Source organism: Diabrotica virgifera, chromosome 10, assembly GCF_917563875.1.
Source record: "Diabrotica virgifera virgifera chromosome 10, PGI_DIABVI_V3a".
Lineage (NCBI taxonomy): Eukaryota > Metazoa > Arthropoda > Insecta > Coleoptera > Chrysomelidae > Diabrotica > Diabrotica virgifera.
The window spans coordinates 135,243,094-135,256,559 of record NC_065452.1 but is presented as its reverse complement, the minus strand read 5'-3'; the positions used below and the strand labels follow the sequence as shown (position 1 = coordinate 135,256,559).

Sequence of the window (13,466 nt, the reverse complement as noted above, 5' to 3'; positions counted from 1 at the left end):
ATAAAGTACAAGCATATGTATTGGCTGATAGGTAGGTACTTTCAACTTTCCATCCAGAACAAAGTAATGATTTACAAGCAGATATTGAAGCCGGTGGGGACCTACGGCCTTCAATTATGGGACTATACCAAAAAAAGCAATTATAGAAATTTAAAAACACTCCAGAACCAAATATTAAGGAATATTGTAGGTGATCCTTGGTATGTTCGGAATGACGATTTACGTAGAGACCTTAAAGTCAAATCTATTCCAAATGAAATAAAGAAAGTCGCCAGGAGACATGAAGAGAGGCTCCATAAGCATCCCGACCATGAAGTAGGTACTTCAGCTTATTGTCAACGAACCCCAGATGCGAAACCCCACGAGGACTAAACCGTTCGAGCTTGTGTAATGTGAGTACAGTGGAACCCCGATAAGTCGGCCCCCGATAACCCGGACCGATTTTTACCAGACAAACATTTCAACAATAAAAATGTATGTAATATAATATTTGAGAGATAATGGGTATTTGTGTAATTTGAACTACATATTATACGATAGTAAAAATGACTCATGGCACAAGACGTTCATTGTCGTGTTATCGGAAACAACAGGCACCTGCAGTATCCTTTATTTATTTCAAACTGTCTTAGCGTTGTTTAAAAAAGACTAAAAGACTATTAAACAATTATTTTTTAAACAATGGTCTTAGTCTTCACTGTTATTAAATAACATAACATCGTTGCGATTGAGACCGTATTGCGTGTTGTTCGCTTCCGTTCTGTAATCGTTAGTTAATCTATTCAGATTTTGTGTTTACGTGTTTTTTGTCTACGTAATGGCTAATGCAGATCTGCACTTAGCGTTCGTTTACTACGAAAAAGCATTTGACAGCGTGGAAATGTGGGCAATAGAAAAAGCTATAAACAACTGTAGAATAGATTCCAGATACAGAATGCTAATACATAATATATATATATATATATAAGAAAGCAACAATGACAGTACAATTGGAAGAAACCACAAAACCCATACCAATTAACAGAGGAGTGCGACAGGGAGATGTTATTTCTCCTAAACTATTTACATTAGACAAATTGAAGAGTCTCAGATGCAGAATCCACCAAAAATGGTAAATAGTTATTTAAATCTGAGACTATTCGTGTTGAAAGTTCTTTCTGGTACATCCTTAATCTGCAACTTTTTTAATTAATAAGACCGCAGACGACGAATATAGAAAACGAAACGGAAACGATCACATTCCGCTTTCATTCGTCTAGGAAAAAAGGACAGAAGAGGAACTTTCAGTACTCAAATCCGAGTAAAGATAGAAAAATAATAAATGATGGTTTTGCTTGTTTTCGATTCAGAGGGATGCACACCCGTTGGACAGGCTGTTTCTACTATTGCAGGCGTCATCAGCAGCGTTCGTTAGCGTGCACTCCTCTGAATCGAAAAATAGCCGGACCATCAATTTAAAGGGAATCTGAAAGATAATTCAAAATCCCCATTAGGACGCGATACAGCAACATCTCTTAATAAATTGAAGAGTCTCAGATGCAGAACCACCAAAAATGGTAAATAGTTATTTAAATCTGAGACTATTCGTGTTGAAAGTTCTTTCTGGTACATCCTGGAATGAAAACGGAATGTGATAGTTTCCTTTTCGTTTTCTATATTCGACGTCTGCGGTCTAATTAATTGAAAAAGTCGCAGATTAAGGATGTACCAGAAAGAACTTTCAACACGAATAGTCTCAGATTTAAATAACTATTTACCATTTTTGGTGGATTCTGCATCTGAGACTCTTCAATTTGTTAAGAGATGTCGCTGTATCGCGTCCTAATGGGGATTTTGAATTATCTTTCAGATTCCCTTTAAATTGATGGTCCGGCTATTTTTCGATTCAGAGGAGTGCACGCTAACGAACGCTGCTGATGACGCCTGCAATGGTAGAAACAGCCTGTCCAGCGGGTGTGCATCCCTCTGAATCTAAAACAAGCAAAACCATCATTTATTTATTATTTTATTATTTACATTAGCACTGGAAGATGTTTTCAAAACAATGGAATGGACAAACATGGGAATAAACATAAATGGAAATAAACTAAACCACCTAAGATATGCAGACGATGTAGTAGTCATAGCATCAAGTTTTGAAGAACTACAAACCATGCTAACCGAACTAGCAAATGAACCAGAACATATAGGTCTAAAAATGAATTTTGCCAAAACAAAAACAATAACAAACATACAAGACAATAGAAACGTAATACTAAACGACACCACAATAGAAGCGGTTAATGATTATATATATTTGGGACAGATGATAAAAATAAATAAGGAAAACCAAACAGCGGAGGTAAAAAGAAGGGTCAGATTGGCCTGGGCAGGATTTTGAAAATTAAAATGGGTCCTAAAGAATAAACAAATACAACAATACTTAAAAACAAGAGTGTTTGACCAGTGCATACTCCCAATTCTCACATACGCATGCCAAACATGGACCTTGACCAAGGCAAACATGGATAAAATAATGAAGACACAAAGAGCCATGGAGAGAGCAATGTTAGGAGTAAAATTGACAAACAAAAAGCAAAACAACTGGGTCAGAAATAGAACAAAAGTTAAAGACGCAGGCCAACATATAGCCAGGCTAAAATGGAGCTTCGCAGGTCATAACGCTAGACAAACGGACAATAGGTGGAATAGCACGATAAAACAATGGAGACCATGGACAGGAAAGAGAGCAAGAGGACGACCCCAGATGAGATGGGGAGACGACATTAAAAAGATAGGAGGAACGCACTGGAAACTGAAAGCACTAAACATAAGCGAATGGAGGAAACTGGGGGAAGCCTATGTTCAAAATTGGACGAATTAAAGGGCAAAATAAGAAAGAAGAAGAATGGCAACAAAACTTAAAAATGTTTTAGTGACAATGGAAAAGAAACTAGAAGCATTAGGTAGAATTGATCAAGGCGTAACTGATACGTAATTTACATAGATGTGTACTGTGCATATATATTTCACGTTATTTCAATTATAACGGAGTTTATCTGTAAGTATACTGTATTTTATTAATTTTTACTATTTTCTCCGGCTAACCCGGATTTTCGATAACCCGGATCGGCCGCGGTCCCGATTAATCCGAGTTAACGAAGTTCCACTGTACTTGTGCATTGTGCAAGGCTTAGGTAGTGTTGGGCATTGTAGCCACAACAAGGACGTGAGCTGTTAGTGAAAAACAGAGTCTGTGCTGTGTTGTGTAGCCACAACTAAGAAGTGGGCATTTCTTGTCAAAAGAAGTTAGGATGGACGAGGTGACATCTAGATTGCAAACAATTTTAGGAAAATAGGTTAAAGAAAAAATGCTGATGGATATTGTGGATTAGGTGTATTTTTATTGTTTAAAATAAAAAACTCGTATTTATTTAGTAGTTTTAACCAAAGTTTCCAACAATAATACTATAAAAAGTTATCGACACCACTGAACAAAACACGGGCAGCGGTACGCTATAAAGCATGTTCAATTAGGACTGGATGCACTACTATATATGAAATATAACAAACTGCAGTTAAAACTGCGTTAATTTTTATTGGTGTATTTTGCAAACTGCCAAATAACGAGTACTTCCTCCGCATCAATGAAAGTGATTTTTAGTTACATGTTGTCCGTTTACGAGTTATAACGATCACAGTGAGACGGGAAGCAAAACGATAAGTAATATTAAGGATATAGTATTATTTTTATTCATTTTTATCGGATGTTTCAATTCTATTTTAGACTGGAATGACCGTACGAGTGAGTAGTAAAGTGATTAGAACAAGTCCTTCGCGATTTGAACTGTTTTTTTTTTTTGGATAAGTGACTTAGTTTGATGTCGAAATTAGTGGTGTAAAAAAAGGGGTAAGCAATCAAAATTTGAATTTAAGATTTGTTTAAATTGAAAACTAAGCGGGTAGATGATTGACGCACATGAGAATTTTATAAAAAAAAAATATAAGGAAATAGGCACGGAGCTCACAGTATACACACACACAGGAACACTTAACCACCTAACAAAAATGTATAATAAGAAATATTTTTCTAAACTGTTCTAAAATTGTTCTTTGCTGATGTAGCAAATATTGCTCTTAAAGTATTTGCTGCATCCTGCTCGGACTGTTTCAGCTTATTTTATGTTGGCAGTAAATTGAAACAGAAGAGATTATTATGAAAAATTATTTCTGATACTACTATTGATTATGTACTTACTTTACAATGTTAAAGGGGTTTTATTGTTTCATATGATCAATGGACCTCCAAATGTGAAAAAGTGAAAAAAGAGTGCTACCATTTACAGGTGTGTATTTTTAAGAAAGGGGTGAATTTGTCCATTTTCAGTTTTTTATTTTTAACTCGAATTCTATGCATTTTTGGTACATATACATCAATAGAAAAGTTGTTCAAAATTAAATTTTCTATCAAATGTCACCCTCTAAGCCCTCTATTATAGTCAAAAATAATTTTTCTTAACAAAAATATATACAAAAATCCAAGCAAAAAACAACGAACAAATGCAATTTTTCTTTTTTGCCCCATCATTTTTTCACGGGGTTGTAGGTGTAGGCATTGCTTCACACAAAAAAACTTCTATCCTTAGATGTTAATAGATGTAGTTAATATGAATCTTAAAGACTTCTACCAAACACCACTGTGAAGAGGAAGGACAGAAGTTTTTCTTTTCTGTGAGGCAATGCTTATACCCTATACCCCCGAGAAAAACAAAAAATGGCGTTTTTTCGTGTCGTTGTTGCTTCGTTTTTTGAATATTAGACCAGGGCGCCTCTGTAAAAATATTAGTACATTTGGATGTTAGACTCATATCTTTTTGCAGAAATTGCTTGAAAATAACTCATATAATAATATTTGAGTTATTCTCCTACTCAAAAAGGTCCGGAACATTGTTTAAATAATCAAAATGTCAAAAAATGAAGGAAAAATTAGATTTTTTCATGGTTTTTTATTATAACTTTAAAAGTATTCATTTTCGAGGAAAGTTGCACTAACATAAAAGTTGCGTAATTAAATTTCCTACAATATAGCATTAATTGAAAATTTTAAAAATTGTCACCCTTGTTGCAACATTGCAATAATTTCGAAAAAGCCATAAAAAAGAAGTAGTTGCATTTTACGTTTTTTAACAATTTATACTACACTTAGGACCTTCATATTTCACCCAGAAAAACTATATGATATGATAAAACAACACTGTAAATTTCATTAAGATCGGTTTAATACATTTTGCAAAATAAATTTTGAAATCCAGCTTTCGCAAAAAAAATTCATTTTTTCAAAATGTTGCAGCACTGAAAATAAAGCAGACAGTAAGTTGAATTTTGTTTTGCATATAAAACAATACTGTACCTTTCATTTGCAATTTGCAAAATTAAAATAGGTTAACTACCACGGGTAGGTAGGACACCTAACTCAGGAATTTTTTTAAATAAATATTAATTTTTGGTGCTACGCGCAGGACAGCGGATAGGTTCGCTCTGATTGGGCATTCCAATGACCTTTGATAAAGATTGATAAATTTTAATTTTTAGTACATTTCGAAATAAATAAATAAATTTGTTTATTGCACAACAAAAACACATACGCTGTCCTTTGAAATAACACTTTTTTGCAAAAACTTTCTTTGTTCATATATTTTAACTTATAAACGTGTATTATTTTTAAACATATGCAATTGTTTAAACAATTTTTCACAACAATAATCAAATTAGTTTGATTTTTGTAGAATTAAAATTTGAATATACAACAAAATATAGAGTAAGAAAATAATATATTAGATAAAGATTGGAAGAAATTTTGGTGGAAATCAACTTGTGTGAATCGAACACCGCTGTCCTGCGCGCAGCACCAAAAATTAATATTTATTTAAAAAAATTTCTGACGCCGTGGTAGTTAACCGATTTTAATTTTGCAAATTGCAAATGAAAGGTACAGTGTTCTTCTATTTGTAAGAAAAATTTTAACTTGCTATCTACTTTATTTTTAATGTTGTTCTGAAGCTATTTTCTTGTGGCATTTTTATAATCAACTATTTTCAATGGGAAATAAGCTACAATTTTACCAAAAAAAATGATTTTATTAACGTTTCGACGCCCAAGTCGGGTGTCGTTGTTAAAATACAAAATAATACTGAAATAAAATAAATAAAAAGTATTATTTTGTATTTTGACAACGACACCCGACTTGGGCGTCGAAACGTTAATAAAATCAGTTTTTTGGTAAAATTGTGGCTTATTTCCCATTGAAAATAGTTGCTTTATTTTTAGTCCTGCAATATTTTGAAAAAATGAATTTTTTTTGCGAAAGCTGGATTGCAAAATTTATTTTGCAAAATCTATTGAACCGATCTTAACTAAATTTAAAGTATTAGTTTATCGTATCATACAGTCTTTCTGGGTGAAATATGATGGTTCTAGTCTAGCAGAAATGGTTGAAAAACGTAAAATACGAATACTTGTTTTTTATGTTTTTTTTCGCAATTATTGCTATTGTGCGACAAGGGTAACAATTTTAAAAAATTTTAACCAAACTTATATTGTATGAAATTTAATTATGCAACTTTTATTTTAGTGCAGCTTTTCTTGGAAGTGAATACTTTTAAAGTTATAATCAAAAAACGAAGAAAAAAATCGAATTTTTCCTTCATTTTTTCACATTTTGATTATTTAAACAATGTTCCGGACTTTTTGAGTGGGAGGATAACTCAATTATTATTATATGGGTTAATTCCAAGCAATTTATCCAAAAAAATTAGAGTCATCTCTCAACGTCCATCTCAAAACAAATCCGCCCTAGACTATATATATATTTGTCAAAAAGATTATTTTTGACTTAGTCTGACATAAATTTAATTTTAAACAATTTTTCTGTAGTTATGTAAGTACGAAAAGTGCATAGAATTTGAGTTAAAAGTAAAAAACTGAAAATGGACTAATTCACACCTTTCCCAAAAATGCACCATTTTAAATGGTAGTACTTCGCGGGTTTTTACACATTTGGGGGTCCACTGACCATATGAAATAATAAACCCCTTTAAAGTTGTATTTCCTTTTAGCCCTCTTTTTTGGACATAATCAGTAGCCTATAGGGTTATGATACCAATGAACATTGACTACCGTTTCAGTGTTTTGGAATAACTGTTTTGAAATTCCAATTACTAGTTATAATCAAAACTTAAAGATCACTTCCTAATTAAAATCGTAGTCGTTTGACCACTAGAACCTCAATTGTAGTACACACCTCTTCCAAGAAGCACCTCTTCCGCTTTTAATGCACTATGACCGTTTCTTCATAACTTCTTTTTCTTATTTATGGTCAGCTTTTCTCTTTTTAGGATCGCTATTTTTCACCTAAGTCTTTCTCTCCCAAGTTCTCTACCACACAGTCCTCCCACCTTCTTTTTGGATTTCCTCTATCTCCCCTTCCGACAACTTCTAACAGGTTCATCCTTCGTCTCTCATAAGTTTTATTTCCACGTCTATCGTGACCAAACCATTGCAGTCTTTGTTCTTGAATCTTTTCTGAAACTATAGTCTTTCCCCAATCAAGTTGCTGTCTTTTCTAGTGTTACCTAGCATCCACTGTAACATTTTCGTTTCAGCTACCTCCATCTTCTTCCACTAAATCTTGTACACTTCACCGCCGTACACCAACGCAGGTCGGCAGGTCTCACCACACTCTTGTATATCTTCATTTCAGCCGTTCCTGGATTTTTCAATCACAGAGTACTCTGCTCAATCCCTTCCAGTTAAACCAACCAGCCTGTATCCTGTGGGCAATTTCCCGATCTAGTGTCCCAGTGTCCCATTTTCCGTTAAATAAGAGCCAAGGTATTTAAATTCTTCCATTCGTCCTAGTTCTTCTCCAAGCAATTCTATATCCCCAACAATTTCTGTGACCGTTTTTTCAAAACAATACCTGGATATTGTTCTAAGGCCAGTTCTTTGGTATTACATTATTTGCTTCTTGTCTTTGAGTGTAGATTTCGCTTAAAATTATTGTACCTGGTGTCCCAATAAGATATGGATCTCGGCCATATCTCAGAAACCGTTTATAGTACAGCTTTGAGAAAAAAATATTTATAACAAAAATTGCATCGGGAAAAGCCTGGAAATTATTTTCATAATTGTAGGTCCACCGCTAGAGGGCGTAATTGAATATCAAAAATTAAAAAATCAAAATTTTACAAAATGTACCTAATGAAAGGGCACTGGAAATCCAATCATCATATTCTTCATAAAATTCTGTGCATATTTGATTTCACAAGTTTAAGTCTACCTTTACAAATAAGAGGTGGGGGTGAGTGGGAACCTTCTTATGAAAAAATGGCTGTAGTCCGGTTCTGCTAAATCGAATTTTGCATACTTGGTCTTGTTGAAAACAACTTTTTTCGTCAATGTAAGAGTCTTATTTTAGAAATAGCCTAATAAGTAATATGCCAGCTAGTAGTCGTTATTTAATTATTTTCGGAAATCTAGTTTTCTTTGGAGAATATTAAATACAAGTATGCATTTTTAATCCTGTATTACAAAATTAGATCAAATTAGCCACATAATACCGAAAACCGCATGTCGATACCTTTTTCTATCTCGAGATATCTTAATAAACGCGTAAATTTTAAACAACTGTTAATGTCACCGGTAAACGAAGTTAAAAAAATGTAGTGTGCTATGGAAAAACAAAGAAACATTTTCCAGATGTAAACGAATATAATTAATTAAAACAACAATAAGACAAACAACACTAGAAATTTTAACAAAGAAATAAAAGCAACTACTTAGTGACGAGTGACGACCTAAATCTTCAAATTGTTGCACATCATTTTGATGCAAGCATTTACTCTTTCAAGAGTAGATTGAACAGCAGTCTCAATTTCTGCTTTCGCAATGCTTTGAATGGCGTTTCGTATTCTCTAGATTCTAGATCATGTTTAATTGATTAGTGGGCCTAGCGGCAAAAACAAGATCTTTAATCCGTCCCCATAAATAAAAGTCTAAAACAGTTAAATTTGTTGCTAATCTTGAAAGAGTAAATGCTTGCATCCAAAAAAATGGGCAACAATTTGAACATTTAGGTCGTCACTATGTAGTTGCTTTTATTTCTTTGTTATATTTTATAGTGTTGTTTGTCTTATTGTTGTTTGAATTAATTATATACGTTTACATCTGGAAAATGTTTATTTGTTTTTTCCATAGCACACTACTTTTCCTTAACCTCGTTTACCGGTGACAGAAACAGTTATGTTTAAAATTTACACATTTCTTAAGATATCTCGACATAGAAAAGGTATCGACATGCGGTTTTCGGTATTATGTTTCTAATTTGGTCTAATTACTTTTATTTAATATTTTCCAAAGAAAACTAGATTTCTGAAAATAGTTTAATAACGCCTCCTAGCTTGCATATTACTTATTGGGCTATTTCAAAAATAAGACACTTACATTGACGAAAAAGAGCTATTTTCAACAAGACCAAGTATGCAAAATTCGATTGAGCAGAACCGGGCTTACAGCCTTTTTTTCATAAGAAGGTTCCCACTCACCCACTCACGATGAGTGGATTTCCAGTGCAATTTCATTAGGTAAATTTTGTAAAATTTTGATATTTTCATTTTTGATATTCAATTACGCCCTTTAGCAGTGGAACAACAATTATGGAAATAATTTCCAGGCTTTTCCCGAGGCAACTTTTGTTATAAATATTTTTTTCTCAAAGCTGTACTATAAACGGTTCCTGAGATATGACCGAGAGCCATTCTTATTGGGACACCCGGTACAATTAAAACATGTACATATAAGAAATTATTAATATAATTTCAGTTGTGGACTGTACGTTTTTTTTTTGGTGACTGGTTCAAGTTGAATGTACAGAGGGATTATGATAATACAGACAATATTGTAAGTTAATAAAAAGTCTTACCAAATCGCTATTTCACCATTCGCGATTCTATCACGTCACATATACCGGTTTCACACGCGGTTTAACTATCTCTTGCATGAGTTTTAATTGTTTTTAGCGGATTAACGGTTATATTATATCGGATTATTGTCTACACTATTACAGATAGAGTAAAAGAGTTTGTTCAGCGATAATGGAACCCAGAGAGTGATTCGCGTTACTACTTGAAACTAGAGAAAGGTTGAACTGAGACAGATGTGTTACCCACGAAAACTAACACAAGGGAGAGATTTTTAGAGAATTGTACAATTGTCGTCAGTGTAAGTCCGTTGCTTGAAATAAAATTCACCAACCTTCCACTACATCAATAATTTGTTAAAAAAATACAATTTCTTCATTCGTTGCTTGTGTGGTTTAGCAGATATAACATTCACACCACATTAGTCTTTCATGATTTTATAAATTTTTGTTGATGTTTTCTCAACCATACTGTCAAGTATTTCTAAATTATTTTCGTTTGATAAAAACTAGAATACTTTGAAAATGCTACTAAAAATTTCATGTGTACGACTCGTTATATTTATCTTTACATTTTAGTGGTCATTAAAAACATATAATATTCATAACAAATAATAGATTTAATTAATTTTTGATTAAAAAATTGTAAAACAATGTGGTAACAGTTTACACAATATCAAATAAAACCAAGTATGGCCAGGACGGCAGAAAATTTATAGCCAATGCATTAAACCATAAAAGTTTGCATGAATGTCAATATATAATACCTACTACGAGTGCTATCATATACAGATTCTGCAGAAATGTGGCAGAATCTGTATAAAATATCCTTATTTGACTTGTTTTTTTTTTGTTTCAGTAAAAGTCGGTTCGTAAAACTATGAGGATAACTACTAAACTTTACCTTATAGTATTTATGTGCACATTCATCATATTAGTACAATATCATATCTACAATCCTTGGGTGATACCTACTCTTAACAGTAATGACGAATTACGACAAGAAGTTATTGCTAAAAAGTCACAAGTGCCGGTAAGTATCGAACTCCTTACGAATATTTTCTATAAAGTCGTAAATCTAAAAAAATCCACATCACCATTATCTTTGCCTTATCCCTATGCGAGGTCGGCTTCCCTAATTGCATTTCTCCATACAATTATATCCGGGATCATATCAATATTAATCATTAATTCCTTTTACCAACATGTCCTGCCTAAACGTCTCCCCCAGGTCTTCTTTGGGCTTCCTCTCCTACTCCTTCCAGGAATCTGCACTTCCGCAATTCTCAGTGTTGGGTGATAAACGTCTTGACGTTGAACATGACCAAATCATCTTAATTTTTTCTCCCTCATTTTGGCATCAATTGTTGCCACACCTAGACTTCCCCTAATATACTCGTTTTTAGTTTTATCATTTTTTATCACTCCACTCATCTATCTAAGCATTCTCCTTTCCGCCACATGCATTCGTTGTTCCTCTTTATTTTCCCTGCCCAACATTCAGTTCCATATATCATAGCCGGTCTTAGGAGGCGTTCAAGTATTACGTAACGCAGTTAGGGGGAGGGGGTCTTGTAAAACGTTACGGTGCATTGTTTTTTAACTTTAATAAAAAATCTACGGAATCAAAATCTCCCAACTTTCTTTTATTCTTTACGGTGAACCCCTGGATTGTACCTTCATTTAGGTTCAAATGGAAACTTGGGTAATACGTAACGTTTAGGCAGGGGAAGGGGTACAGAAAAACGTTACAGTGCGTTACATGAGGAGGGGGGGGTCAAAAATCTTCAAAAATTGCGTTACGTAATACTTGAACGCTCCCTTATGGATGTTTTATAAAAATTTTCCTTCAGCTTCATTTTAATTTATCTGTCACACAACACACCACTCGCTTCCTTCTACTTCATCAATCCAGCCCTAACTCTACTGCATGCATCTCCATCTATTACTATGTAATACCGATCCCAAGTACTGAAAACTATTGATTTTCACAATCATTTCGTCATCCAAAGATATCATTTTATTTGTAGTAACTCCAGCTTTAAATGAACATTCCAAATACTCTGTTTTTTTCCTACTAAGTTTTAAATTTTCTCCTCCAGAGTTTGTTTCCACTGTTACAGTTTTTGTTCTAAGTTTCTTTCACTATTTCCTACTAACACTACATCAAGCACCATGGAACGTTACCCTATAGTCTCGCTGTTATCTGGTCCAAAACTAATGAGAATAAATAAGGACTAAGCACCGAGCCTTGATGCAATCCTACTTTCACATGGAATTTATCTTCCACACCTGTCCTAACACTAGTCGGTACTCTCTCATACATATCTCTCACAATCTTTGCATATTCACCAGGAACTTCTTTCTTATTGAGAAGGTTGAGCCCACCACAGAATCTGTTTAGGAACTCTATCATATGCTTTCTTCAGATTTAAGATCAATGAATACCCTAAAAAGGACTATATTATAGTGGTCAAACAATTTTGTTAAAAACAATTTAATTATTTATAAATTGTTTATAAGACCCTAGCTCGTAAACTAAAAGGGATAACAAAATTTTTTCAAATAAAATGTGTTCCTTGAATAAAATTAAAGAAAATAGCGTTCACTAAACTTTAATCCAATAATTAAAACTCGAGATGTAAAATTAGTACAAAATGGTTAAAAAATAAGTAATTCTCAAAGCATTTTCAGTTGTAACTCGGTTTTGACGCATCTAAATTAGCTTTACAAAGTCTCATTTTAAAGCATCATTTACAGTATACAGGGTGATTGATTAGTAGGGTAAAGCTCAATAGCTCCGCTATTGTAATAGATAGCAATAAAAGTTAATAACAAAAATGTTAGCCACCTTTGAGCTTCACATTACAAAATTAGTCAGGGTGTTCGATAACACAGTGGCAGACCTAACTTATGTTTTTTTAAATGGAACACCCTATATTTTATTTTATATTCGAAATCCTGTTAACTTCTCCATCACGAAAATAGAAAGGTTTGTAATGTTATACAGGGTATTTACAAAGTTATAACCAATTTTTATGAAAATCGTAACAAGTTCAACTCCCTGTATAAATAAAAATAAGCACAACAACAATGGTTTATTAATGCCATGTTTTTTATTTATTGTCAAAATGTTTAAGAATTATTGATATTGCTAATTTTCTTTATATCAAATACAGGGTGAGTCAAAACGCAAGTACATTATTTTCTCAGTAATGTTAAATGGAACACCCTATATTTTATATCATTATTGAAAAGTAACATTAACGTACTTTAATTTTTATATACTTTTTTGGGCACCCTATGCCCAAATTTATTAGTTTTCGAGATATTTTCATTTTTCAGAGCAAATTATTTTAGGTGTTTAAATTTATCTAAATTTTAAGTAAGCCATGACTGAATTGACAATTGAAGTTTACCGATTATCAATCCGGTAATCAATGTAACACTGTAGCAAATAAAGAAATAAAAATAATTTATTAGTAATACATTTTACAAACAAAAACACAAC

The 13,466-nt window shown here is 33.1% G+C and overlaps 1 protein-coding gene across 5 annotated transcripts in view; it reads left to right on the top strand.

Moving 5' to 3' along the window:
- Positions 1-13,466, top strand: part of LOC114339285 (galactosylgalactosylxylosylprotein 3-beta-glucuronosyltransferase P) — a 182,248-nt gene that overhangs the window by 123,725 nt on the left and 45,057 nt on the right. For 4 of the 5 annotated variants that reach the window (XM_050663383.1, XM_050663384.1, XM_028289909.2 and 1 more), the window contains one exon: positions 10,815-10,988. In XM_050663383.1, the coding sequence (XP_050519340.1) occupies positions 10,836-10,988 (153 nt within the window). In that variant the 5' untranslated portion in view covers positions 10,815-10,835. Of the gene's footprint in view, positions 1-3,647; positions 3,890-10,814; positions 10,989-13,466 lie in introns of those variants that run through there. The other variant, XM_028289910.2, reaches the window with a different exon arrangement.